Below are 27,322 nucleotides of genomic sequence, written 5' to 3' on the forward strand. Positions count from 1 at the left end.
CTCCAGAAAATTGATTTTTTTCAAGCTTTATTCTGACAATTTTTACCTATCCCTTCGTCTTTATTAAGGTATGGTTCTCTGAACTCCAGGCACTGTCAAGTTCCTATTATTTATAAAGGATCATAACTCAGCCAAATTTTGTCCTCGCCCAACATCCTCAGCAGAAGTCACTGGATAGCAAACAAGAGCAAGAATCCTGGGTTGATTTCCCCTTCACTAACTCGGGTGATGGGGCCAGTTGTAGTGTTCCTTTTGCTTCTTTTGAGATTAGTTAACCAAGAGACAAACCTGGGCCTTTCTGATCTATAAAGCTTAGCGATTCACTCTAGTTAAGGCATCAGGGAAGTCTGAAAAAGAAATATCCTTGGAGAAGTAGGTAAGATGGGTCAATTGTTGAATTACTCCAAACTATTTCTTAGATTCTCGAATTAAGGCTAATCATATACTGTGAACTTTCTAGGATTTAGGACTACACAGAGTAGTAAGTATTGGGGCAAATTAAATTATTTTGTCAAAAGTTATGGCCCCCCCGCCCGTCCTCAAATGTCAGAACTGCCTGATGTTTCAAGCCCTTCCCAGCTCTCTATACACTGGGCAGGATTTTGCCCTTGGTGGGGGTGCTCGGCGGGAGGGGTCAGGAAGCCGATTGCCGCCCCGATTGGCACCGCTCTGTGATTTTACACGGCCAGGCCAATTAAGGCCTGCCCAGCATGGAACGCAAGCTGCAACGCTGAGCGCTGCCTGTGCGGGCGGGGGGGAGGAGGGCGAGTGGGCCGAGCGTGAACTTCGCGCATGCACGCGAAAGAGCGCTTCAATCTCCGAGGCACGAAACTGCCTCAAGGAGATGAAGCGATCTTTGAAAAAACAATGCACAAAATAAAAATGTCATAAAATATGTCCCCTCGTGAGACTCTGTCACATGAGCAGGGGCATATTTTTAATTCAAGTGTAAAATTTTTATTATATTCTTATTTGCTTTAGGAAACCTCATCCCGCCCGTGGATGAGGTTTCCTAAAAAGTGCAAAGGCCACTTGCCGTATTTCCATGCCCGCCAACCGTAAGGTTGGATGGGCAGTGTAGGTCTGAATTTAATTAGATTGTTAATGGCCTTAATAGACCTTTTAATTGTCGGTGGGCACACTGCCGACTCTGACACGCGGCCACCGAACGAAATATCGCGGGATTACGCAATGTCATCGAGATGCTTGCCCGACATCATCATGTGTCATTTTACGCTCACCCAGATTGGGCGCGCACCCGCCAAGCTCAATATTTTGCCCATTGTGTCTTCCTCTAGGACTATGTGGCTATCAGAGTGACAAATTAATGCTTTCGATCCTATTTGTTTTCATCTCAGCAATTAGTCCGCAATTTAATTAAGGAAGGAATAGGAGGCAAGCATCTGCAATGGATTGAAATTGACTAAACCAGAGAAAGAAAAAGGTGGCCATGAATGCAGCAGTGTCAATGTAGCAACAGCAACAAATTTTGGGGTGAGATCTAAGAAATCACAGTGATATGGAGAGGTCATGAACACAGGAATTAGAATTGTGGGGCCTGGAGCCAATGCAAGTCAGCGTGACAATAGAGGTGATAGGTGATTGGGGCCTAGTTGAATAGCCTTTGGACATGCAACCTATGCTCACACAAGAAGGACTGTCAATTGGATGAATTAACGCAAGGTTGCCTGACAGAAAGCAGCAAAATCAGAAGAGAAAGCAGAAACCGAATTGGAGGTGGGGAGGTTAAGATGGAGGAGGAAGTAGAATGGCTATTTGTACTGGAAAAGTAAATATGTGCAAGAATGAGCGAGCAAGCAATATTTGTGACGGAATAATCTGGAAATCTAATTACACTTTTAAAATATAATTAATTTTGGAAATAAATCCAATACATGCTCAATTCATTGTATTTTTAAGGAATTAATGACAAAAAAAACAAATTAGGCCTTGTTAAAGTTTGAATAGTAGGAAATAATATTTAAAGCTTTAAAAATCACTGCTTTAAACTTACAATGATGTTTGCTGGAGAATAAATATGCTTTATGTGGAAGAGGTTCAGCTTCTTCACATATGTTTCAGCTGCACTTTGGAGAGTCTTATCCAGATACAGCTCAATTACAAAAGACACTGAGTAATGGAAATGTTGTTGGGATATGCATAGTCAGCCTTTCTTAGACAGGAAGGTTGGGGTTCAAATGTACAGATGCTGCTACAGGGAATTTTTTTTTTGTTGCAGAATTTCCACTGCTCTTAATCTTTGGAGATTTGCTACAAATTATACAAAATAGAAACAGATAATAAGCAATACAGTTTGTCTATAATTCTATACATTTATCTATGGCAGTGTTTTTCAACCAGGGTTCCCCAGAACTCAAGGGTTCTGCAAGCATCCCCAAAGAGTTCTGCACAATTTTCAGGTATTTTATTGTACCCAATTTTTCAAGATACATTGTTCTTATATTTAATGAAAAATAATAAAAAAGATTGCATTTTCATTAATTCATTCAATAGGGTTTTACTTTGTTTTCATTTTTGTTTTATGGTGGAAGGGGAGGAAGGGAGAGAGGGTTGGGGTCCCATAGAATTTCACATTATAGGATACCTTAAACAAAAATAGGTTGAAAACCCCTGATCTACAGCTCCATTACCAAAACACTTAAAAATTATGATCTGCTACAAACCAACTTCTGAACAATCATCTATATACAGGACTAAAAAAAACGCTTATTGTTGAGGCTTGAAAGTTTTTAGATCATTTTAAATAGATGTCATTACACTGCATAATATTGCAGTTCAATCTAAGGAGGGTAATCATCTGGTCTTGGTCCAGTTCCACTTTTAGCTTCCAGCTCAAAAACTTGCACTCCTTTCTGTTGGTAGCACATTAGTCAGTGTACATCAAAATCACACTTCCTACACTGAGGAATTTTGTTGGCTGATGAAGCTTATATTGGGGTCATATATTCTCACATAATTTAATTTAAATGCTGGTATACAGAACAGGCTGGTCAACCAATTAGCCTGTGCCAGAGTTTAGCCTCCACATGAGCCTCCCCTCACCTTATTTCCTCTAACACTATTAAAATATCCTTCTATTCCTTCCTCCCTCATGAATTTATCTAGCTTCCCTTAAATGCATAAATGCTATTCATCATAACTCCTACATGTGGTAGTATGTTTCACATCCTCACTGCACTTTGAGTAAAGATGTTTCTCCTGAATTCCCTACAGGATTTATTAATAACTATCTTATATTTATACCCCCTAACTTTGGACTCCACCATAAACAGAAATATCTGTATATTTACCCTATCAAAACTCTATCAGGTTACCTCTTGGCCTTCTCTTTTCTAGTGAAAAGAGCACCAGCCTTTCCAAATAGTTGTATTCTGATAGTTCTGTATCATCTATATCATACGTTTGAACTTTCTTCAGTCTAGTATAGTTTTTCTGTAATATGGAAACCAGAATTGTGCACCATATTCCAAAACCAAGGTACAAGTTTAACATGCCTACCCTACTTTTGATTTCTATTCCTCTAGACATGAACCTATGTTTTGCACTTGAAAGGCCTTGTTAACTTGCATGCTACATTTTATGATTTGTGAATCTGCACCCCTAGACCCTTTTGTACCTTTACCTCAATTAGATTCTTGTTTTCCAAGAATTACATGGTCTCGGCATTCCTCAAAATGCACCACCTCAGACTTAGTCATGTTGAAAGTGAATTGCCATTTTCACATCTTTTCTGCAAGTTTGTTAAAAATGCAACTTTGGAAGAGCAATGGCTGGAACAATGTGCAATTTAGCAATGCAAATATACTGTATGTTTAATGCAAAAATAAACATATGTAATGATCATCTTTCCAACATATCAGATTGATAATGCATGAATTTACCAGTTTTAGTAAGAAACCCAAGGTAGCATACCAGAAACATGCTCATGAATATTGTTCTCTGTCAAGTTCCAGTGATGCCCAAGAAGGCCCCAAGGTCAAAAAGTAATTTAACATATAATGGAATTATTAATAGGCACCATTGTAAAGATCCTTTAGGATTATAATGTAGCACAGCTAAATATATGTAGCCTGTTCACAATTTGTACCAATGCCAATACATAAATGAAGTTATTTCACTAATTATAATCATAAGATAGAAAAACTAATGAGGTGGCAAAGCAAAATATTTAACATCTACTTTGTCTTCCCCTCCAAGACAAAAAACCTGAATTAGGTTACATTATTTACAGTGTCACAGCAACTATTTTTGTACACAAGTTGCTATTACCTTTTATGGGAAACTATGTCATCTGTAAGCATAGAGGTCATCTTTGATAAAGATGCCTTCCAAGGTGGTGCTGAAATTGAATAGCACTTGGGAATACAAAGGAGAAAGCAGTAACTGAAATTCACAACCTAACCAATCTTAGAAAATAAAACAAAAATTTAAAGGACAAGTAAATTTTTACCATATTGTTTATAGAATTTCTCCCTAATATATCAAAAACCTTTCCTCAGCATTGTTCGAATGTTGCAAATAAAGTGAATCTCGTATGACAATGGAACTCTTACTACAACAATCATAAACAGAAGCATCAATTTGTAACACACCTGCTCCCCACCCCAAAATTCATCACCTAAAAATGAATTGTGACTAACTTCAAAGTACAAATGTCATTCATGAATCATTAAAAATTTTGCTGTTACAGTTTATGACCTCTGAATCCCTCAATACTGCAGCAACAATTTGCCTTTCTATAGTGCCTTGAACCACTATCCTTAGTGTTCCCTTCTTGCAGAGTTAATATCATTTTCTACAATTAACTGATCCAAATAGTGGGATTAATGAATACCATGGTAGTTTTCATAACTAAAAATCTTTTATATAAAGCAATATAACTAGTTTGAATTGACAATTGATTATCAAATAGTTTGCAAATATTCCTGATGCTTGGCAGGCGAAATGCAAGCCCCCAGTTTTATTTCACAGCAGCATTTTAGTAATATTCATTACATTCATTTCTGGCATTTCATCTTAATCTGAATTTTTATTTTTCTCTCTCCTCCATAAAGTCATAGACTTGGATAGATTCATCATTCCTTATTAAACATACATTGTTATGCTCTTCCCACTGAATGGCTTCCTTCTGTGCTGTATCATTCTATGATAACTTAAAAACTTGGAGCTATTTAACTTCCAGCTGTGTCTGTTGTAAGTTTTAAAGGCTATATGGAATAAACAATCAAAATTAACTGGCCCAATTAACACAAAACCAATGTAACTAAAATAATTTTACTGCATTTATGACATTTAAAAATAGTTCAAAAATTCCACTGAACAATTATTCCTACTACTGAAATATTCCTATTTTGCAATACTTTGTAACCTCTAGATTTCTTTTTTAATTTGCTATACTGCAGAAGAAAACCCTGGGTAAGAATTCAAGATAAAACTTGTTATAAGATACAATACTTTTTCTTGAAATTGGCTGTTAAAGGACCGGGAAAATGTACATTATGCTGAAAGAGAAATTCAAAACAATTATAAAATGTTTAGAATTTTACATTTATTGTAAAGAAAACAAAACTGTACAAATAGTTCAGAAAATATTTTACATCTGAAGTTGCAGTGATCCCCAATATTTGGCCAGCACAAAAACATTAATTCAGTTATCAATCTGAACAGACCTACAAATTAAGTATTTTTATTCCGCAAGAATGGACATTCAATCGACAATGTTTCATTTTCAAACTTCTTTGGACCTAGTCACCCAAGCTATTGGCTGATGAAATTATAACTCGCCACATTCATTCAACACACAGATATACAAAAGCCACAGATGCTATAAGTCTGAAAGAATAGCAGAAATTGCTGGAAACACTCCGATCAGACAATAACTGTGGAGATAGTAAAAAAAATTGACGCTTCACTTCTGCCCAAGGCCTGAAATAGTGACTTATTTCCTTTCTCCACAGAGGCTGCCTGACTCGCTGAATGTTTTGAACATTTGCCATTTTTGTTATATGCTGTTAAGTATTCTGAACTCAGCCTGCAGAGCATTGCATCATGGAATCTGAAAATATTGCATTCCAATACCTCTGTTTCCGTGATAATAAACGCAAACAAAAATGCATACTTGTGCGAATTTTTGAACGTTTAAAAAATGCATATGGGACAGATATCCAGCTGAGGTTCAGTAGTTTACCAAAAAATAAACCCCTTGACATGTATTTCTCTTGCTGCACTCTTGGGTTACATAGCCCACTGTTAATAAACAATAAATTCTACTGTAAGTGTATAAAAAGTAGTTATATATTCACATTTTAAAACGGCAAAAGGTGACATTTAATGACTGTTAATGACAGTGATAGCTGTGAGATATGTGGATGCAGTTACTAACCACTAAACTTTTCATTCTTGCTTCAACTGGTGAAACAAAGACAAATAGTTGCATCTATTTCATCAATGAAACCCTTCAAACCAGTTCTTTAAAACCAATTCATTATTATTTTCCTGACATTTAATTTCGCAGTGAAAATAACTTGGAAGAAGATCAGCTCAGTTAAATCAGACTACAAGTGGGTGCATTCAAGTATGTAGTCATCAGTGTTTTGCACAAATACATGAAACTGATGAAGTTTCTTCAATCCTGGGTATGGTGCTTTAAGGTACATCAGTTTCTAGCTCCTGATATTCGACTTCTGGCTCGTGGGAACAAAGCTCTTCCAAAGCTAGTTCTGAAATAAGATTTAGTATAAATAAGATAGTATATATTTTTTGCAAAGCAAGACTTCTCATACTCTTTTTTTTAAAAACGTAATATGAAGCATTTCACCTGAACATTAGAAAGAGGGTGGAGGAGTTTTGATCAGTTCTGCAGTTGTCTAAAAATAGAACTCATGATTTTGGTGCTAGCCAACTATGATTCCGGGCATTAGTTGACGAAACACAGTTTATGAAGCAGCTAAGTAAAGCAGCAACATAATGATCAATTGCAACTTTGTTCATGTGAACATAGTTTCAGGTGTTTCCTAACAATTTTAAGCCATTTATTCTGTTTATATGCAATACTCAGGTACAGTAGTGTAGTGATTATGCTACCGGACAAGGAATTAACAGACTTGAATGCAAGTTCAAATCTTACATTGACTGTTTGAGAATTTGAATTCATTTTTTGACAAAAACTGCCAATAGGTGCTATGAAGCTGTTGGATTATTGTAAAAATGCAACAGATTATCTAATGTTCTTTGGGGGGTGGGAGGCGGGGCAGGGGGGGCGAAATCTGCCAACTTTACCCAGTTTGACCTAAGTGAGTGACGCCAGTCTCTTAGCAACATAGTTAACTCTCAACGGCCCTCTGGTGTGGCTGAGCAAGCCAGTGGCTCAGTATCAAACTGCTACAGCAGTGATTCAAGAAGGTCGCCCATTACCACCTGCTCAGGGCAACTAGGGATGGCAATAAATGTGACAGCCATTTGTTGAGAATGCATTCGTTAGAAAGAAGACAATGGCTTCAGCCTTCCCAATATGTAACTGAAGGCAATTTATACTCACCAATACTGGATGTCAGACAAGTAATCTGATAATTTAACAACAGTGAAGAAGTCAAGAGGGGTGGTGGTATGGTAGAGCTGGGTGTCGTCAGCTGTCAGTAGAAACTAATGCTGTGCTTTCAGATGGTGTCACCAAGGGGCAGCATCTAGTTGAGAAATAAGAGGGGCCAAAGATAGGTCCTTGGGATAGGGGAAACCAGAAGTAATGGTACAGGAGCAGGAAGAGAAGCCGTTGCAAGGGATACTCTGGCTACAATTAGATATGGGACCAGGCAAGTGCAGCCCCACCCAGCTGAAGGGCACTGGCAGGGCTTTAGAGGATGATGTTGAGGGCAACCCTGTCAAAGGCTACAGACAGGTCGAGAAGGACGAGGAGGGTTAGTTTACCTTTGTCACAGTCACATAGGATGTCATTTTTGACTTTGATAAGAACGTTTTGGTGCTGTGACAGGTGCGGAAAAGTGGTTGGCGGGATTGAATCATGGAGTTCTGGGAAAGATGGGTGTGGATTCATGAGATGATAACACATTCAAGGACTATGGATAGGAAAGGAGGTTGAAGATGGGGCAGTAGTTGCAAAGGCGGTCATTAATGGGGGCCAACAGGCTATTCTTGCAGATACAGGGTCAGCAGTGTCCATCATTCATACTCCATATCTCAAGCATCACACTGTTCCTGGAGAGAAGTGCATGCTTTCAGTAGGTTATGATAGTGCAAGCTGTGATAAGCTCCCTGTTAGGTTCAGCTCAACTATCAGTGTAGGATATGGAATGTAAGGTAAACTCTGTATGACAATGCGAACAAATGACAGGAGCGGTACACTGGGAACTGATTTTATGATGTCAATAGATGTTTGTAGTTCAATGCAATTAGTAGCAATTCGATTGAATTCGATTATGGAAACTTAAGACATATTTTCAGTATTTGTTATAAAGAATATAAAATAATCTGCTTCTCCAGCTCACAAGAACTGGGAAATACACATGCTCCAGTCTGTAAACCATAAACCAAAGAACAAGAACTTCACAAAAATATATCATGTACATACCACAAGACAATAACACAGAGAAAATAATCAAGGTATTAGGAAATCATGAATGATGAGAGATAGTGACAAGTGCAGAATTATATCTCTGGCCTAGATGGGTTACTTGACTGATGGTGCTAGCTGCTATATTGATCATGACATGTCTGCTGCGTAAGATAATACGAGAAGTGAACGTCTGGAGAAATGAGGATTAGATCGGCAAGGCAGTGCAAAAGAATAGCCGAAGAGGGAAAGGCAGACAATAGGAAAGCAAAACATAATTACTGATTGATTCCGTACAATCAAAACAAAAAAGTAAGGAATGTTGAAGCATGAAAGGCAAATCAAGGCATGAAGGAAAAATTACTGAAGGGGTAGCACATAATAATGTCATGTGGCAAGTGGGAGCCAATAGAGGAGAATCAGGGATTTGGGCAGAACCCACTAACGTATAAATAGGCTGTTACGTTTCGTTTTTAGTGGTACAATACCCAAAGAGATGCCTGGTGTAATACCTGGAGGGTATCTGAAGCTGATGAACAATGAACACGTGATTATGAGCGATTACACTCTGCTGGTGTAACTTTTCTTCACGTCAAGCTTAATAAAAGCATAACGAGAAAACTCTGATGTCGAAAGACTTGAGCTTTATTTAACTTCGTAATAAACAATAATCCAACCCCGAGTTGCATGCATAAACTTGTCATGTTACACTTATACCCTCTGAACAGTTTTATGCCTAAGTTTTCAAGCTTGTGCGACAGAGAAACCCCTGAGGTTCAACCAACTCTACAGCCCTGCTTCCCAAACTGACATAAGTTTTATTACTTAACCACAAATTATAATATAGAACAAGTATTAGATTACTATTGCAAAATCCATCTTCTTAGTACAACAAGCTGACTGGAAGCAATATGGAAGTTCAGTAACATAAAAAGGCACTAAAATAGCTGGAAAATATCCCCGTTATGGTTGTTTAGACAAATGGACTTGTGAAGACACAATCCTACAAACCACAAGGCTCTGTGTTCAATTGTCTGTGCTATGTTTGTTGATACCAGCCAGTTATAGCTAATAACGATTGGCTTCAGCACCCACTGGCCCCCAGGTTAGGAAGGAAAAAAAAATCATCCTTGATCTTCAGTGATATTGCATGACTTATTCTGGAAAGTGCACAATATGTGGACAGCGGGGAGGACAGGATACAAACCCTTCAAAATTGCCTGTCAAGCTCTTTGGGGAATGGCCATTTGGATGAAGTACTGGAAATGCTGTCAGTGCCCGTGCAATTGTACCACAGAGGTGGCGTTAACAGAGGAAGACAGAGAATGATGAAAGAGAGAAAAATCGTTGCACAAACAAAAATACTATGAGGATGTTCTCAATTTTTCATATTACAGGTTCATATTTCACTACCATATTGTACTTGGAACTGATAAATTCAATTTTTGGACAATTGCTCTAGCAAAGAGCCAGCATATGATGGCCTCAATCATGCTGTAAACTTTTATAATTCTATGACTCTGGTTATTTGGATTATACTCAGCTCCTTGTAAAGAACTGGCCCTGAGCAGTTCTACTGTTCAAAGTATTTTTTTTCCCCATTATTCCTCCATAATCTTACACCCTAGATAGAAAGATCACTACCAAACATTTTCTAAAAATAAATGTGGTATTGAGAAAGGATTTTGGGATTAGGTGAGAAGTTGATTAGGAAGCATTGATCTATGAATTAGAGACAGGTTTATTTTGGCCCACTGCACTTTTGTTTTCCTGAAAGTACTTCTGTTCTTATGCACACTTTAGGAATCAAATAAATCAAAGTGCAAATTTACAACAAACCTCTCACCTTCACTTTCTTCTAGATCTGGTATTTTTTTAAAAATAGCTTTGATTCCATGCATAACTTGATCATATAGATGTAGCACATCTAAACAGTGGTCTGTAAAATTTTTGTCCCTCTGTGAAAGGCTGTACAGCAGCAAAACAGTTTCTCTCAGGAACTGCACCACAGCTTCATTACTCGGTGAAGAAAGATTTTGTTGGGATATTCGAACAGTAAGCCACTGTCGATGTAACATGACTATTAAAGTCTTCAAGACCTGCATGTAACAGAAGCAGCATAAAAAATAAAAAGTATTTACCATGGTTAGTTCTTCCTTATTCACAATGAATGTGACATTACAAGAAACCTTGCCAACTGAATTTTCAACTCTATCAAATGTACACTTGAAAAGCACACATTCTCCAGCATGGAAAAAGTATGGTCTAGACAATGGCATTTTTTTTCCCGTCCATGTCACGCTTCTCTGGAAAGAGAAATCATTGAAGGCTGACACTAGAACGAAATATTTGCCTGCGATGTCTGCATGCACAGAAAACAGATGTAAAAGGTGCAAAATAGAAACAAATAAGTCTGTATGACTGACAGCTCTGGGAACTAAACAGACAAATGTATCATTGGACATCAAGTGCCTAACTGCATGAGGAACTAAGCCACCTAAAAATTGCTTGAATCTTTTGGTGAACTTTTTACAGGCACAAAAATAAAATCTCCAATAATGTTTTGCCCATAGGGGAGAACACTCTAAGATAATATTTATACAACAAACGTAGCATCAGAATAAACATACTGTCTCTTCAAACTGACACAAGAGATAATCCAATGGTAGCCTAAATTCGGAGTCACGGGCCTGACACTGAACGTTTTTAATTTAACCTCTTTTTTACAGTATTTAACTTAAAGTAAGGGTTTTGTTTTTCAACTAGAGGCATGGCAGGGCTGCTCAGTTATTTTACAAGTACATTAAGAATAAGAGGATAACTAGGGAAAGAGTAGGGCCCATTAAGGACCATAGTGGTAATTTGCGTGTGGAGCCGGAAGACTTCGGTAGGGTTCTAAATGAATACTTTATGTCGGTGCTCACAAGTGAGAGGGACGACATGGGTATGGAAATCAGGTAGAAGAATTGTGATATAATTAAAGAAATTAGCATAGAAAGGGAGGAGGTTCTAAGTGGTCTGGCAGGCTTAAAAGTAGATAAATCTCCAGGTCCAGGGGAAATGTGTCCCAGGCTGTTGAGTGAGGCAAGGGAGGAGATAGCAGGAGCGCTGGCAATAATTTTCAATACCTCTCTGGCCACAAGAGAGGTGCCAGAGGACTGGAGGACAGCCAATGTGGTACTGTTATTCAAGGAGGAGGACGAGATAAACCAGGGAACTACAGGCCAGTCAATCTAACCTCAGTGGTGGGGAAACTATTGGAAGTAATTCTGAGGGACAGAATTAATCTACACCCGGAGAGGCAGGGATTAATCAAGGACAGTCAACATGGTTTTATTAAGGGGAGGTCATGTCTGACCAATTTGATTGAATTTTTCGAAGAGGTGACCAGGTGTGTAGATGAGGGCAATACATTTGACGTAGTCTACTTGAACTTTAGCAAGGCTTTTGATAAGGTCCCACATGGGAGACTGATAACGAAGGCAAGAGCCCATGGGATCCAAGGCAATTTGGCAAATTGGATCCAGAATTGACTGAGTGGCAGGAAGCAGAGGGTGATGGTCAAGGGGTGTTTTTGTGACTGGATATCTGTGGGGTTCCACAGGGATCGATGTTGGGTCCCTTGCTGTTTGTGGCATATATAAACGATTTAGACTTGAATGTAGGAGGGTTGATCAGTAAGTTTGCACATAACACGAAAAATGGTGGGGCGGTAAATAGCGAGGAGGATAGCCTAAGATTACAGGAGTATATAGACGGGCTGGTCAGATGGGCTGATCAGTGGCAAATGGAATTTAATCCAGATAAGTGTGAGGTGATGCACTTGGGCAGGACAAACAAGGCACAGGAATACACTATTAAAGGTAGGACCCTAGGAAGTATCAAGGATCAGAGAGACCATGGTGTGCATGTCCACCAGTCCCTTAAGGTAGCAGGACAGGTAGATACGGTGGTTAAGAAGGCATATGGGATACTTGCCTTTTATCAGCCGAGGCACAGAATATAAGAGCAGGGAGGTTATGCTGGAACTGTATAAAACGCTGGTTAGGCCACACCTAGAGTATTGCGTGCAGTTCTGGAATCCGCATTTTAAGAAGGATTTGATTGCACTAGAGAGTGCAGAGAAGATTTACCAGGATATTGCCTGGGTGGGAGAGTTTTAGTCAAGAGGAGAGATTGGATAGACCAGGGTTATTTTCCCTGGAGCAGAGGAGATTGAGGGGGAACATGATTGAGGTGTATAAAATTATGAGGGGCATAGATAGGGTAGACAGGAAGGAACTTTTCCCCTTGGTGGAGGGATCAATAACCAAGGGGCATAGATTTAAGGTAAGGGGCAGGAGGTTTAGAGGGAATGTGAGGAAGAATTTTTTCACCCAGAGGGTGGCAGGAATCTGGAACTCACTGCCTGAAAGGATGGTAGAGGCAGAAACTCTCATAACATTTAAGAAGTATTTGGATGTGCACTTGCGATGCCATGGCATACAAGGCTATGGGCCTAGTGCTGGAAAATGGGATTTGAATAGTTAGGTACTTGTTTGAACGATGCAGACTCGATGGGCCGAAGGGCCTTTTTCTGTGCTGTAGACCTCTATGACTCTATGGACACAGCATAACAGTTATTGTCCAGTTTGACACTACCATGTCTAAGTTAAACAGATGTTGCTTCGTCCTGATACTAAACTTGTACTATATCCCAAATCAGCTTTGAACAAACAATATCGTCGGTTCTCAATTTTGAATAATTCTTAAGGCTGTCTGTTTCAGACCAACTAGACAAATGCTGAGTCTTTATTATAAATATTCAAATCATTTTTGTACATCAAATTCCTTGGTTACCTCAGTATTGCATGGACAGTCTGATTCTACCAACACAGCGTTGGCACCAGAATGGGACAAACCAAATTTGGTGAGGAATCGAACAACCTAGTAATGTGGACAAGTCACAAAAAATAAATGTTTTTTTACTTAAAACTACATGATTGATAATAATGACATACTTTCTCTTCCATATAAACTAGGAAATAATAAATTTACTAAAATAATTAATCAATATTACTATGAATGAAAACATATCTCAGTACAAAGAAAAAAACTGAGAATTACTAGCTGTTTTTTGTCTAGGGCCTGTAAGGTTTACTGCTCAAAATCAACTTATTCTATGATCCTATGATTCTTATGCGATTCCAAACAGCCAAATTAAATTTTGAACAAAACTCTAAAATTACTTGGAGTAAACGTGATTAAAATAAAGAAAATCGCAAGTAGCCTAAATATGACATTTCTTGTGCATATCTACACAATGAGTTGTAACATTTCGCAAAAAACTGTGCCACAACTATGTCAAGAAGCTGCAAATTTGTATTATTTTCAGTTCAAGTAAGCACTACAAATTTCACAATTTATGCTGTCATGGCTAACCAAGTGATTCAGGTGAATGAGTTGCAATGATTTACACCATGCATAGTAATCATTTAAAAACAGTGTTTTGCTAATTTACAGTACAATGTTATAATTACAGTATTTCTGGCATTTACCTCTTGTTCAAGCTGGAGCCATACTCTATCTGCAGCAGTGCTGTCAGGTCTGGAGGAAGTATATGTATATAGGTTAAGAAACAGGCATGAGGCTGAAAGGAGAGAATACAGTTTTATTAAATTTATAAATATCAACAAAGTCAACATTATGAAATATTGGCCCGTAACTTCCGAGTTCAGGGGCGTCGTAACTGGGGATTACCCCAAAAAAAATACATGGGGAACACCCTCTCCCCCAGAGGTTCCAGGTAAGGACTGCACGGCAATTGCTCGGGAAGTTCAAACTTCTGTTGGGCAATTGCCCTGCAATCGGAACCACCCGAAAGTACAATATGAATCGCAAACTTTGGATGGTTCCAGCTGTCTTACCAGAATAGTTCCCCAATGGGATGCCCCCCGCCTCCCCCGGGACTCCCCTCACTCCCATGACACCCCTCCATGGGACCCTCCAATTACCCTCCCACCCCAACCCTCTCACTAACCAGCCACCCATTCCCTCTTGTGACTACTTCCTGACATCCCACAGAACTCCCCCAACCCCCTCACTGACCACCAGAACCGCCCCCCACAACCAACCGACCACATCCCTACCCACCCCAGTCCTACCCACTTACTTTATAAACTAATCTTCTCCCTGGCTTCTCAACATGACTGGACCTTTAAACTTACCTGCTTTACAGCAGATAGTGCTGCAAAAAGGGAGGCGTGGCTTCCTTACCTCTAACTCTCCAGCCCTCGACACAAGGCCCCAGGAACTCGCTGCACTAGACAGTTCTGCCCAGCCTGAGTCGGAAGGTCGGGCAAAAAAGGGAAAGGCTGGATTTCCAGGTAAGTAACCAGGAGCGGAGTGGCAATCCAACTCGGATTGTCACTCCACGGAAGTTCAGGGCCAATAAGTTGTTTTTATATTATAGTCAGGTCTTGTAAAGAGTAAAACAGAAAACTGTAAAATTCCTTGTCTTAACACAAATCGAATAATTAGCATTTTTCAGGTAAAACAATTGATTGCAATGGCGAGCTGCACGGTTTCCTGGTACTGTGCGGTTATCATTTAATTAAATAGTTCCAACTTTGATTTTAATTTTATCAAGTTACAATTAAAACAGTCACTGGTGCTACAGTGTGCTGGGGCTCTGGTATGATGCACCATGGAGTTGCAAACTCCGGACTACAACGTCCATTTTCTGATCTCAGCAATGCTTTCCTGTGGATACCTCTTGCAGAAATCAGATATTTCCTCAGAGGGAAGGGCATTTTGGGTGCTTATTATTCTAGGTTACCTTTACACTACACCCAGCAATTGGGAACTGCTTTCTATTTCTTCTTCTTAGTTAGGGATAATGTAACTTATAATCACAGGAAGAACAGAAAATGAAGCAACTAATTTACAGAAGTCACAAAAAGCAGCTTCCTGGATAGCTTAACTGGCAAATGCACGACCAGGGTGCAATTGATCCACATGAACCAAAATGTTTCAGCTTTGACCCTAATCTATGAAAATGTTAATGCAATTGACTTCATCACATCAGACCAGAGAAGCAACTTAAAAAGTCAATTAGGATTCTGATGGCTATCCAACAATTCATGGCAGGAAGTGGGCCTGAGTTCTAGATTGAATGAGGATGGGTTCAGGCTCAGACTATTCAACCATGCATCATTTCTATCAGTATTGAAACTTAAAAACGAAAAAGGCCACTTGGGCAAGATGGCAGAAGGCAACTGACATCCAGGAATCATAAAAATGTATTCTAAAATAAAGCTACATTTAAGGCATATTAAAACAAATCATTTTTCATTAATATGCTTTTCAAAAATCAAACAGGTTATCTCAGGTAACACTCCTGCCTTCAAATTTGATGGAGTTAATAAACTGTGGCTAACACTGTGATAATTAAAATAATGGTTCCATAGAGCAGTCAGCTGGAACTATCCCTTCCACTGCCACCTAGTGCTACCATTAACAACTGCCCTCACTTCTCAGCAACTGAAGAGAAAACAACCGATGCAGGTGCAAGAGAACAATTCTTGTTATGTTTATTTATGAAGATCCAGATCAGCACCCAAAATAACCCATGGATGTCATTCAGTCACTTAGACTATGACAAAAATCTTCAACTAACATGCTTTATTACTGATAGCCAAAAACAATACATCACAGCTGTCATAATTATAAAATTAATGTCAAAGATAAAACAAAGATTAAAATCCATTCCAACATACAAGTTCTATTAAATCACAATCTGTGTGCACAGTCTATTAGAAATATGAATGCAGAAATGCTGCAAACCAAAATCAACATTTAGGTTTTAGTTGAAGTTTCAATGACAACTTGCTCTAAAAGTACCTTTAACACAGAAAATATTCAAGAGACTACATAGTGTTGTTAAGGAGAAAAAAAACATCCAGTTTCATTGTTCCTGTCTTAAAGGCTGACAAGGTTTTGGTGGTAAACACTGAAGGCAGTTCAGTTTTGCAGCTTTAAGAAGTTTTTAAAATGTCAGGAAATATCTTGTTAAACAAATTCTGAGTTGCTAAAAATAGGGGCGTGTGTGTTTGCTTGTATCTGGAGGAAAGAATACTTTGAACAGAGCCATTGCTGGTATTTTATAAATTGTGTCAAGATACCAAAATTGGTATCTAAGAGCAGGAAGGGACCCTCAACACTTGCTCAAAATAAATGGCAGCTGGACAAACACAGACTCATGACAGACATCCTTAGAGTGTGTATTCTTCAGCTGACACCAGACATGCATGTTATTCATTCTTTCTGCTCTTTATTTGGGGTGGTATTGTTCAAATTTAAAGTGTCTCTCTTCTCTCCCACAAATAGCCTTTAAACGGAATGTGCACATGCAAATAAGGGAAAACAGACATACTTAAGCTGAGCATTTGCTGTACAAACCATTATTCTTTGTATATTAAAAGTTAAAGATAGTTTAGTTCTGTGACTTGTGCCATTCCTAAACATCCCACTGATAGAATTAACTGACAGCATTTGGAAGTATATTTCACTATTCTTAATCACCATCTTGTCCCTTAATTTTTTGGGGGGATAAAAAGCTGGCCTAGAAGCATTTAATTATTTGTATTTGTTCTATAAATGCTCATGCATCATGTTTGCAAACAGGGCATTTGACCCTAGATCAAAACAAAAAATCTCAAAAACAAATCATTTAGTTAAAAACAAATTTTTCTCACCTGACTGCGAGCAGAACTTCGAGGCCAGTTCCACATGATCTGTAAGATTTGCCAGGAGCTGAACGACAAGTTGGACAATGGAGCATGAAGAATCTGGTGACAGGCAGCGCAGCAGCACTTGGCTGCTTAATAACTGGTGGAACCTGACAGAAAATCCAAATAAATTTAGCCATATTTTGTCACCTAATGACCATTTCTTTAGCATTAGTATGCTCTTCAAAAGCAGCTGGGCCAAGAGCTAAAATCATAAGAGCTTCCTCTCACTGACTCAAAGGCAATTTTAGAAATAGTAGACATAGATACATTAAAGCATTTTTGCCAGTGTTCTTTTTAACCTCTAACACACAAGTGGTTGTAATCTAAATGCAAATCATCCTTCCACACTATAGATTACTATCTTTGTTAAAAATACAATACTGTTACTGAAACAATGTGAAAGTGTTGAACAGTCTTGTCTGACACCTGGGTTGGAGGGTGAGGGTTGGGAGAATGAGGATGGTGATCCTTTGATGTACATCGGACCTTGATCCAACTTCAGGGTTGAACTGGGTGCAGAGCGCACCTGGTGCATGTCGCCTAGTTTCAGTGAAGTAGAAAAAAGTATGGAATTATTTTTTCAGGACTTGGGAGGAGCAGGAAGGCTCCTTCAGGCTCCACAATAATACCATGGGCTGCTGCATTCCCTGCACCTCCAGGCTCCGTAATAAGACCTTTCCTCAGACCTACTTGCCAGCCAGCCAGCAACCAGGCCTCCAATCCATCCAACATGGCACCAGTCCACAACCAATAAGCAGTAGCAAGGTGACGTTCAAGACATGCAGCTCCATGGTGGCATGATAATAAAGCCCAAACCTTGAAATGTCTTTGGCCTCATGCCAACCAGGATAGGCATGTGCTCGCTACCTGCTCCATTACAAAAGTTAAAATCCACCCCAAGGTATCTGGAAATGCTACTGAACAGCTAGCTATAAGTAGGTGCACAAAAGCATTCAAGATACCCCTCTCCCTCTGTATCTTCCAAGCCAAACCAACTTGTATTATTTGGGTAAATCTGCAGTTTGTAGGATTGGAATGATTATTAAACATCTTCCCCTACAGAGAAAGGAATACAAGTAGTTCAGGGATGATTGAGAACAAAGCATAAATACATTTTCAAAGAGCCAGCACAGGTACAATGAGTTGAGTGATCTTTTGTGATGCAAGTTTCTATGATTCTACGGCACTTATGAACATCCAGCCTCTAATGGCTGTAAGACTTCTCATGAATCTACAGACATTGCAAGCATTCCAAATTCACTCAAGTATACACCAATTTGAAAACACTTGGGGAAGCCCGACAGGTACCATGTCAGATTCTTCCAAAAACTGCTTCCTGATCTTAAAAAAGCGAGCACAGAAGATCAATTGCATCTGCAAAACATGTGATCATGTTCTGGAATACACAGTCTGAACAGCTCAACTGTTTTCCATATAAGCAACAAATCACAATATAATTTAGCATTTGAAAAGGCTGTGCAACATCAGAGTAACAGTGTAATCAGAGTGATCTATAGGTTCGATAAACAATTTTGTTTAACACACAAATATACCACAATAGATATACTGTTTTGTAATTTTTTACATTTACTTGGAAGATTCAACCTTAAGCCAAATTGAACTATCAAGAACATTTCAATTATAAAAGTGAAGTCTTGCTTTATCATGGTTAAACTAAAACAGTTCAAGCACTTTTAAAGTACTTCTGGCCACATTTACTTTATTTAATTCAGTTCAGAAAATTAAACTTGCAGATTTCTGGACGCTTGCTGCTGTTGCAGCATTGTATAATACAAAAATTATGATTAGACACACAAATCTGCAATTGTACAATTAAAATCTTGAAATGTTGTTGTGGCAAGCTGTTTATAGCATTTTATTTGAAGCTTTGTTACAGAATCCTTTCAAAATCTAGACAAATGTTCTAAACCTGTCTGCCACTATCATTTGTACTGTATATTATTAAACGGACTGCTTCGGCAGCCGAGTAGATTAGGTATTGCAATGACAACCCTACATTGGGCTGATGTACATAGATGAGGCCTTTAATTTTCTTTTGAGAGTCCAGATGGCAAAGCTAATCAACGGAAAGGACACCACACCCAAGGCAGATCAGGTTTACATATGTGCACTACCTGAAAGGACCACTGGATAATGATCAGGGCTACGAATCAAAGCCCATTTTATCTAACCAAGGAGAGTAGAGGCTAATCATAGTACCTTCGCTGTCAACCCAGCTATTGTCAGCTAACTCAGCACACAATGGTGATTTAACCTGGAACTTTCTGATCTGGGGTTAGAATTTCATTGATATGTATCACTATTATTAACCACAATGTAAGAGATTATATTCTGCCTTTCTTTACCTGTACAGGTCAGCTGTAGCACTTTCAGCAACCTTCCCTAAAACTCTCAGGCTTTGATTCTGGAGATTTTCTCTTCGATGAGAGATGCTTATAACCATAGGATCAGAAAGCTGCAGCAACTTGTTGAACAAGTGATGCTGAGGTTGCTCTAAATCAACCAATTCCTGCAGTTTTACATGTTCCTTTTGAAGCTCTGATGGTTCTGCTTCCTCTTCATTTCCATGCCTGGTCAGTGTTGCATTTTTGTTATGTAATTGTCTTGTAAGAACAGTGCCATCTTCAATGCTACGACTGGAGGTAGGAGCCAACAAGGACTTTCTAACCTTTTGACTATGTGATATAAGGTGATATAAAACACCAAGTGCTGCAAGTGCAAAGTCTTCCAAATTATTAAAACAATCATCCATATTTGAGGCAGTAGATTCCCCAGAACTGGAGGGGCAGCAATTTCTGCTTCCCGAAGGGCTTCTTCCTGCTTTTTCAGTCTGCAAAGCTTGACAGTAAATGCCAAGGTAATACTCTATTAGTGGTAAAAGGTGAACTGCACCAGGCAAATCATTTTGACTTCTCAATTGGAGAGAAATTTTTGTTGTGTCCAAGTCTTTTTCTGATGATTCCTGCTCCAAGATGAGCATGTTAATGCCACACATAGCTAAGTGTTGAAGGTCACTTAGACTTGAAAGGGATCCTTTTATTCCGACTTCAGAAGATTCCCCAGTTGATGAAGATCCACTGCAAAGTTCAAAGATATTATTTTAGCACATTTTTATTCTCTGCTTTCTCACTTTACACATATCCTGGATAGTCCAGTGAGGTTGCCTCTACAACTATTAATCTGGGTCCATAATGGCTGAGTGAACTTGTAAATTGGATTGAATCTAAGAAACATGCCTACATGGGGAAAGTTGAAATATCACTGAACACGAACACTGAAATCTAGGCTTTCTGCATGCAATCCAAATGCCCTGTACTGGTGCTGCTGAATAGCACATTAACACATTAGAGAGGGATTATCTAAGTTCAAGAATCCAGGATGTAGAAGCAGTTTAGGTTGAGGTGAGGAATGATAAAGGCAAGAAGTCACTTGTGGGAGTGATGTACAGACCCCCTAATTGTAACTACACAGTAGGACAGAGTATAAAAGAAGAGATAATGGGAGCTTGCTAGAAAGGTACAGCAATAGTCATGGGGGATTTTAAACTACATATAGATTGGAAAAATCAGATGGGCAAAGGTAGTGTAGATGAGGAGTTCATAGACTGTTTTCGGAATAGTTTCTTAGAACAGTACGTTCTGGAGCCAACCAGAGAGCAGGCTATAGTAGACCTGGTATTGAGCAACAAGATTGGATTAATTGATGACCTCCTAGTGAAGTACCCCTAGGTAGCAGCGATCACAAAATGAATGTAAAATTCAATCATATTGAGGCAGAAACAAGTGCGTCCAAGGCTAGTATTTTAAACTTAAATAAGGGCAATTATGAGGACATGAAAGCAGAGCTAGCTAAAGTGAACTGGCAAATGATATTAAGGGATATGTCAATAGAAATTCAGTGGCAGACACTTAAGGGATATTTCAGAATACACAGAATATATGCACTCCAATGAGAAAGAAAAATTCCAAGGGGATGACTCACCATCTGTGGTTAACTTTTAAAGTTATAGACAGTATCAAACTTAAAGAAAAAGCATATAATTACGTAAAGACGGGTGGCAGGTTACAAGATTGGAAAGAATATAAAGAACAGCAAAGAATGAGAAAAAGATTAATAAGGAGGGAAAAATTAGAGTAAAAGAGAAAGCTAGCTAATAATACAAAGACAGATAGTAAGAGTTTCTATAGATATTTAAATAAGAAAAGAGTTAACAAAGTGAGTGTTGGTCCTATAGAGTGCGTGCCCGGGGGATTGATAATGGAAAGTAGAGAGATGGCGAACAAATTAAACAGGTACTTTGCTTCGGTCTTCACTATAGAGGACACAAGTAACATCTGGAAATAGCTGTAAATCAGGGAATGGAAGGGAGGGAGGAACTCAGGAAAATTACAGTCACCAGAGAAGTGGTATTGAGCAAATTGTTGGGGCTGCAGGCTGACAAAACCCCAGGTCTGGATGGACTTCACCAAAGGTCTTAAAAGAAGTGCCCTGTGAGATAGTTGGTGCACTGGTTCAAATTTTCCAAAATTCAGGGAAGATTCCATTGGATTGGAAAATAGATTGGAAAATAGCAAATATAATTCCTTTATTTAGAAATGGAGACAGAAAGCAAGAAACTATAGGCCAATTAGCCTAACATCTGTCATAGGGAAAAGGTTAGAAGCTATTATTAAAGATGTTATAGCAGGGCACTTAGAAAAATTCAAGGCAATAAGGCAGAGTCAACATGGTTTTATAAAAGGGAAATCATGTTTAACCAATTTATTGGAGTTCTTTGAAGGAGTCACATGTGCTGTGGATAAAGGGGAACCATTGGATGTACTGTACTTAGATTTCCCGAAGGCATTGATAAAGTACCACATCAAAGGTTATTGCAGAAAATAAAAGCTCATGGTGTAGGGGGTAACATATTGGCATGGATAGAAGATTGGCTGGCTAACAGGAAGCAGAGAGATGGCATAAATAGGTTTCTTTCTGGTTGGCAGGATGTGACAAGTTGTGTGCCAGAGGGATCAGTGCTGGGGCCTCACCGTTTTACAACTTATACAAATGACTTGGATGAAGGGACCGAAGGAATGGTTGCTAAATTTACTGATGACACAAAGATAGGTAGGAAAGTAAATTGTGAAGAGGACGTAAGGAGGTTAAAAAATGACATAGATAGGTTAAGTGAGTGGGCAAAGATCTGGCAAATGGAGTATAATGTGGGCAAATGTGAAACCATTCATTTTGGCAGGAAGAATAAAAAAGCCTATTATCTAAATGGTGAGAGATTGCAGAGCTCTGAGATTCAGAGGGATCTGGCTGTCCTAGTGCATGAATCACAAAAGGTATGCGGCTACAGCAGGTAATTAGCAAAACTAATAGACTGTTATAATTTGTGAGGGGGATTGATTATAAAAGTAGGGAGGTTATGCTTCAGCTGTACAGGGCATTGGTGAGACCACACCTGGAGTATTGTGTACAGTACTGGTCTCCTTATTGAAAGAAAGATGAAAATGCGTTAGAAGCAGTTCAGAGAAGGTTTACTAGAATACTAGGAATGGGCAGGTTGTTTTATGAGGAAAGGCTGGACAGGTGAGGCTTGTAGCCACTGGGATTTAGAAGAGTAAAGGGTGACTTAACTGAAATCTTTAAGATCCTGCGGGGTCTTGACAGGGAGGATGTTTCCCTCTTGTGGGAGAATCTAGAACTCGGGGTCACTGTTTAAAAATAAGGGGTCGCTCATTTATGACAGAGGTGAGGAGAAATCTTTCTCAGAGTTGAGTCTTTGGAACTCTCTTTCTCAAAAGGCGGTGGAAGCAGAGTCTTTGAACACTTTTAAGGCAGAGCTAGATAGATTCTTGACTAACAAGGGGGTGAAAGGTTATCAGGAGTAGGCAGGAATGTGGGGTTGAGATTACATTCAGATCAGGCATGGTCTTATTGAATGGCGGAGCAGGCTCAAGGGGTTGAGTGGCCTACTCCTGCTCCTAATTCATATGTTCATGTGTAATACCACAGCCAAGATTCTGTTTTTAAAGAGTATACTTTGCAGATTCATCACCTACCCACATTTCGTTTATTTTAATTTGAGAAGCATTTAGTTTTAGATCTTTAAGAAAGGCTAAATATTGTGGCAGTTACATGCACACTAGAATAATATCCTATTAAACACCAGAGGTATGATAACCAAATGAATCATAAATTATTGCAGTGATATGCTTTAGCTGTTGTTGAGAATAAAAGGAATGTTTATTAAAAATAATGTAATAAATGGCAGCAACAAATAGACATGAAATTAAATTTATTATTTGATGATTGTATACACAAGGTTTTCAGGTGTAGAAGCTTAGGAATAAATGGAATGCCACTTAAAATAAATATTTTGAATGTCAAAATATACATGTAATATATACATAAATTGTGTAGGGTTTCAAGGGATGCACTGAAAGTGGGAAAGAGGTTGTCAAAGTCAAGAAGAGAAGGCCAAGAGGAAATGTGTGGAGTAGAGAGATGGTGTCTCAAGGTTTGGGAGAGTTCATTCAAAAATTGGGAGTGGAATTCCTCTGGAACCTATCACATTTGCCTATCTGAACATAGCAAGACTATTATAAAATCAAGTTGGAAGATAATTTGATGTTTTAAAAATGCTTGATTTCCAAAGCATTGCAGGCTAAATGCATTTTAGGAACCAAACAGCTGACAAGAATGCAATCTTATTTTTTGAACTAAACTTCAGCAAAGCAGGTTAAATACTCAAAACATCTTTATCTACTTTGCTGGAATTCAAACGGAGACTAAAATTAAAAAGATAAAAGCAGTAATCATCCGTACCAAGTCAAAAATGAAATAAACTTCTTTAGGGAAAAGTCACATTACATGATTTCACTTTCCTCAATTTGTCTCAGACAGCTGACAACTGCAGCAATTCTATTCGCCCCCATGTCGCCATTCCATCTTCAGAGACAATAAGCATCACAGACTGTTTGCAGTCGGTACCATGTTGGGAAATAGTGCAATTGTTTGGCAGAATAATCTGCTGAAACAGAATTGCAAGAATCCGTTCCAACTTTAGAATTAAGTGAATAAGATTATTTATTTCCTTCCACAATTCGCCAACAATAAAATACTGTCAAAATTTTATCTTTTTACCAAAAGATGTAACTTTAGGGCTGTTTAGTTTTAGCAGAGACTGATGTGGAAGCTAATTTGTATTTATTTCTCACACTTGCAACAAGTCATACTTACATGCTCAGGCAACTATGCTGGTGGGCCAAGCCAGAAAAAGTTTCAGAATTGCTGTTGAGAAGATGGTTCAACCCCAAAGTCCCAGGACCAACTGGTTGGCTAAGCAATATGGTCATCAGTACAGCACCTTAAGAAGTACAAATTTCACAATAAAAAAAAATCACTATATGTTCCTAATGCCAACAACTAATACATAAGCAAAATGGAAGAAAACTTTCAGTTACAAACTTAAGCAATTTAACAATTAATGCATCGGTGTTTTTTCTACCATTTTGGGTCTTGCCTTCCAAAAAGACCTATTCCAATGATAAAGGTGACAAAATTGGCCCATTTACAGTCCATATTTGGCCCATTTACAGTCCATATTTGCCTAAAGTTTGAGGCCATGGCGCAATCTGGATACCAACCTAGAAATACTCAATCTGTAACATGTCTGCAAGGGCCTTTTCTAACTCCCTATCTCAGACACCTCCAAAGTCAACATGTTGGCTAGTTCAAAGGACCAAATCGGTGTAAGTGTCTTAACCTAGGCCATAGAACTGGCTTATGATGGTAGCTGAGACCACTAAGGGAGAATCATGGGAAAAGGTGAATGACTAAACTTAACTTAACATATTTATCATTAATCAGGGATATTTAGTAGGAGACATTAAATAAAGGCGTTGAAAATCTGAGGAAATCTCACCTTCGACCGTGCCTCTACAATTTCTAGTAGCCATCTGAAGGTCAGCTTTGGACCAGGTTACTTGCCTTCTCTCACCAGTACAAATGGAATGTGGCACAACTGAGCCTAAGAAGGAACAAAGGATTCACCAAGATTGATAAAAGCACTTTAAACCAAATAACATGAACTGAGCCAAGTGTCAAAATTGTACCTTAAACAGTAATTTAAATTGTACCTAAATATATGAGAGTAAAATCTCTGAATAGCAAAAACAACACAAATCAAATAAAAACCAAAAACTGGAGAAAATGTACATTTTACTGCTCACAATTCCCCCTCCACCTCCAAAAAATTTAAAACATTGGGGTAAAGCTACAAACAGAATACTTCACTCCTATGCTATTTTGACTGCACACACATAATCCACAAGTACCATCAATTTAAGGCTTCAAGAAGCAAAGATGGAAAAAAAGCTGCCATTAAGGAATTCAACCCCTGGTAATGAAGGTTTGAGGGCACGGACACCAGGAAACGTAGGCCAGAATAAAGATTTCAGTGGACTCATCCAATGAAGAAGTCCCTGGCCAATTCTTAGGATGTCCATACAATAGCAGATCTATAACTCCTCATGTAAGGAATTGGAAGCAAGCATTATCATTTCGCATCAACACCCCTCTCCACTTTGGGAATTTCTTCCACCATTCTTCTAAAATCCAAGGCTATTCTAGGATGCCATCCATAGTGAGGTCCTTTTTCAGAACACATGCTCATCTTCAAAAGGCTAAAGGAAAATGGGATTCCAGAAACTAAAATGTCAACACACCATATATAGAGTTCTCACAATCCCCATAATAGGACTGGCTTTACAATCTATGAGGAGCAATTGCTGCTACTCAAGTAACTACAGGAACCTACCTAATATGTGCGTTTTTAAGAGATTTCCTCAGTGACTAGTGGAGTAGCTCCAGTTCCCCAAAGGGTGGCAATGTCTCCACAGCTTCAGAAACCTATAGAGTCCAAACAGTGATGACTGACTGGCATCTAGGAATTCCATCCAACACTTGGAGATTGAAGAAACTTGCAATTGAATAGTGCAATAACTTTACCCCAGTTATCTGTTCGTTAAATGCAGTAAGCAACTTTTCATTGCAGAGCATTTACACAAAGCTCCCTAAAAAATCCTTTGCCTGGTAAATTAATCAGATATTTAATTTCCCCACTAATCAGAAGCTTTACTCGAATTTTGCCATGCTAAAACAAGCACCACCTGAATTGAACTACAAAAGAACATTCAATCTTCACTACCGATTCCAATTTTCTCTTTTACTCTTTAATGCAGGATTAATGCTAGAATAGATAAAAACAGACATGCCTGGAAAACGATTACAGATTAAATATCAAAGTCATATTACCAAATAGAACTGGTACCAATGTTTTTAATGTTATGAAAACTGCATGACCAAGCCCATTACCTACAGGAATATTGGCTAATCAAGAAGCCTCACATTCTGCTAAATCACATCCATGTATAATCTCAAAAATACATCAAATATAAATGATAGCTTACCTTCAGATTGTCTGTTGTGAGGGGATTTTCCCTGAATGGAATTAAGTGAGGGACTTTTTTTAGGCATTTCCCTCCTAGCAATGTGTAACTCTTTTAAATCCCTTGTGTCTGTAAGTGCAAGAGTTAAAAGTTGAACAATAATTAATAGTTCCATAACATCACGCATATCTGACCCTGCCTCATCCCATCTGAAACTGAAACCCTTATGAATGCCTTTTCTCACCTCTAGGCCAAGCTATTTCAATGCTCTCCTTCACAGCCTCCCATTCTAACCTTGCATAAACTGCAGATTGCCCTAAACTCGGCTGCCATATCTAAACAGCACCCAAATCCCACTCAGCTCATTACCCCATGCTCAAAGGCCTATATTTGCTTCCAGTTCCCCACACCTTCAAACAAATCATCATCCTAGTGTTCAAATCACTTATGGTCTCAACACGCCAATAATATCTGCCTCAATTATTCCATGCTCTAACAACTCA

At 38.7% G+C, this 27,322-nt stretch overlaps 1 protein-coding gene and 1 long non-coding RNA gene across 4 annotated transcripts in view; one reads left to right on the forward strand and one right to left on the reverse strand.

Moving 5' to 3' along the window:
- Positions 1-27,322, forward strand: part of LOC144681619 (uncharacterized) — a 324,557-nt gene that overhangs the window by 66,631 nt on the left and 230,604 nt on the right. The gene's annotated exons all lie outside the window — the stretch shown is intronic.
- Positions 5,545-27,322, reverse strand: part of atrip (ATR interacting protein) — a 39,057-nt gene continuing 17,279 nt past the window's right edge. For 2 of the 3 annotated variants that reach the window (XM_078543320.1, XM_078543321.1), the window contains exons 8-16: positions 26,841-26,948; positions 25,295-25,399; positions 24,610-24,736; positions 19,725-20,456; positions 17,323-17,465; positions 14,125-14,216; positions 13,427-13,513; positions 10,434-10,686; positions 5,545-6,740 (exon numbers count right to left, since the gene is read on the reverse strand). In XM_078543320.1, coding sequence (XP_078399446.1) covers positions 6,667-6,740; positions 10,434-10,686; positions 13,427-13,513; positions 14,125-14,216; positions 17,323-17,465; positions 19,725-20,456; positions 24,610-24,736; positions 25,295-25,399; positions 26,841-26,948 — 1,721 coding nt within the window. In that variant the 3' untranslated portion in view covers positions 5,545-6,666. Of the gene's footprint in view, positions 6,741-10,433; positions 10,687-13,426; positions 13,514-14,124; positions 14,217-17,322; positions 17,466-19,724; positions 20,457-24,609; positions 24,737-25,294; positions 25,400-26,840; positions 26,949-27,322 lie in introns of those variants that run through there. The other variant, XM_078543322.1, reaches the window with a different exon arrangement.

Source organism: Cetorhinus maximus, chromosome 6 (assembly GCF_964194155.1).
Source record: "Cetorhinus maximus chromosome 6, sCetMax3.hap1.1, whole genome shotgun sequence".
Taxonomy (NCBI): Eukaryota; Metazoa; Chordata; class Chondrichthyes; order Lamniformes; family Cetorhinidae; genus Cetorhinus; species Cetorhinus maximus.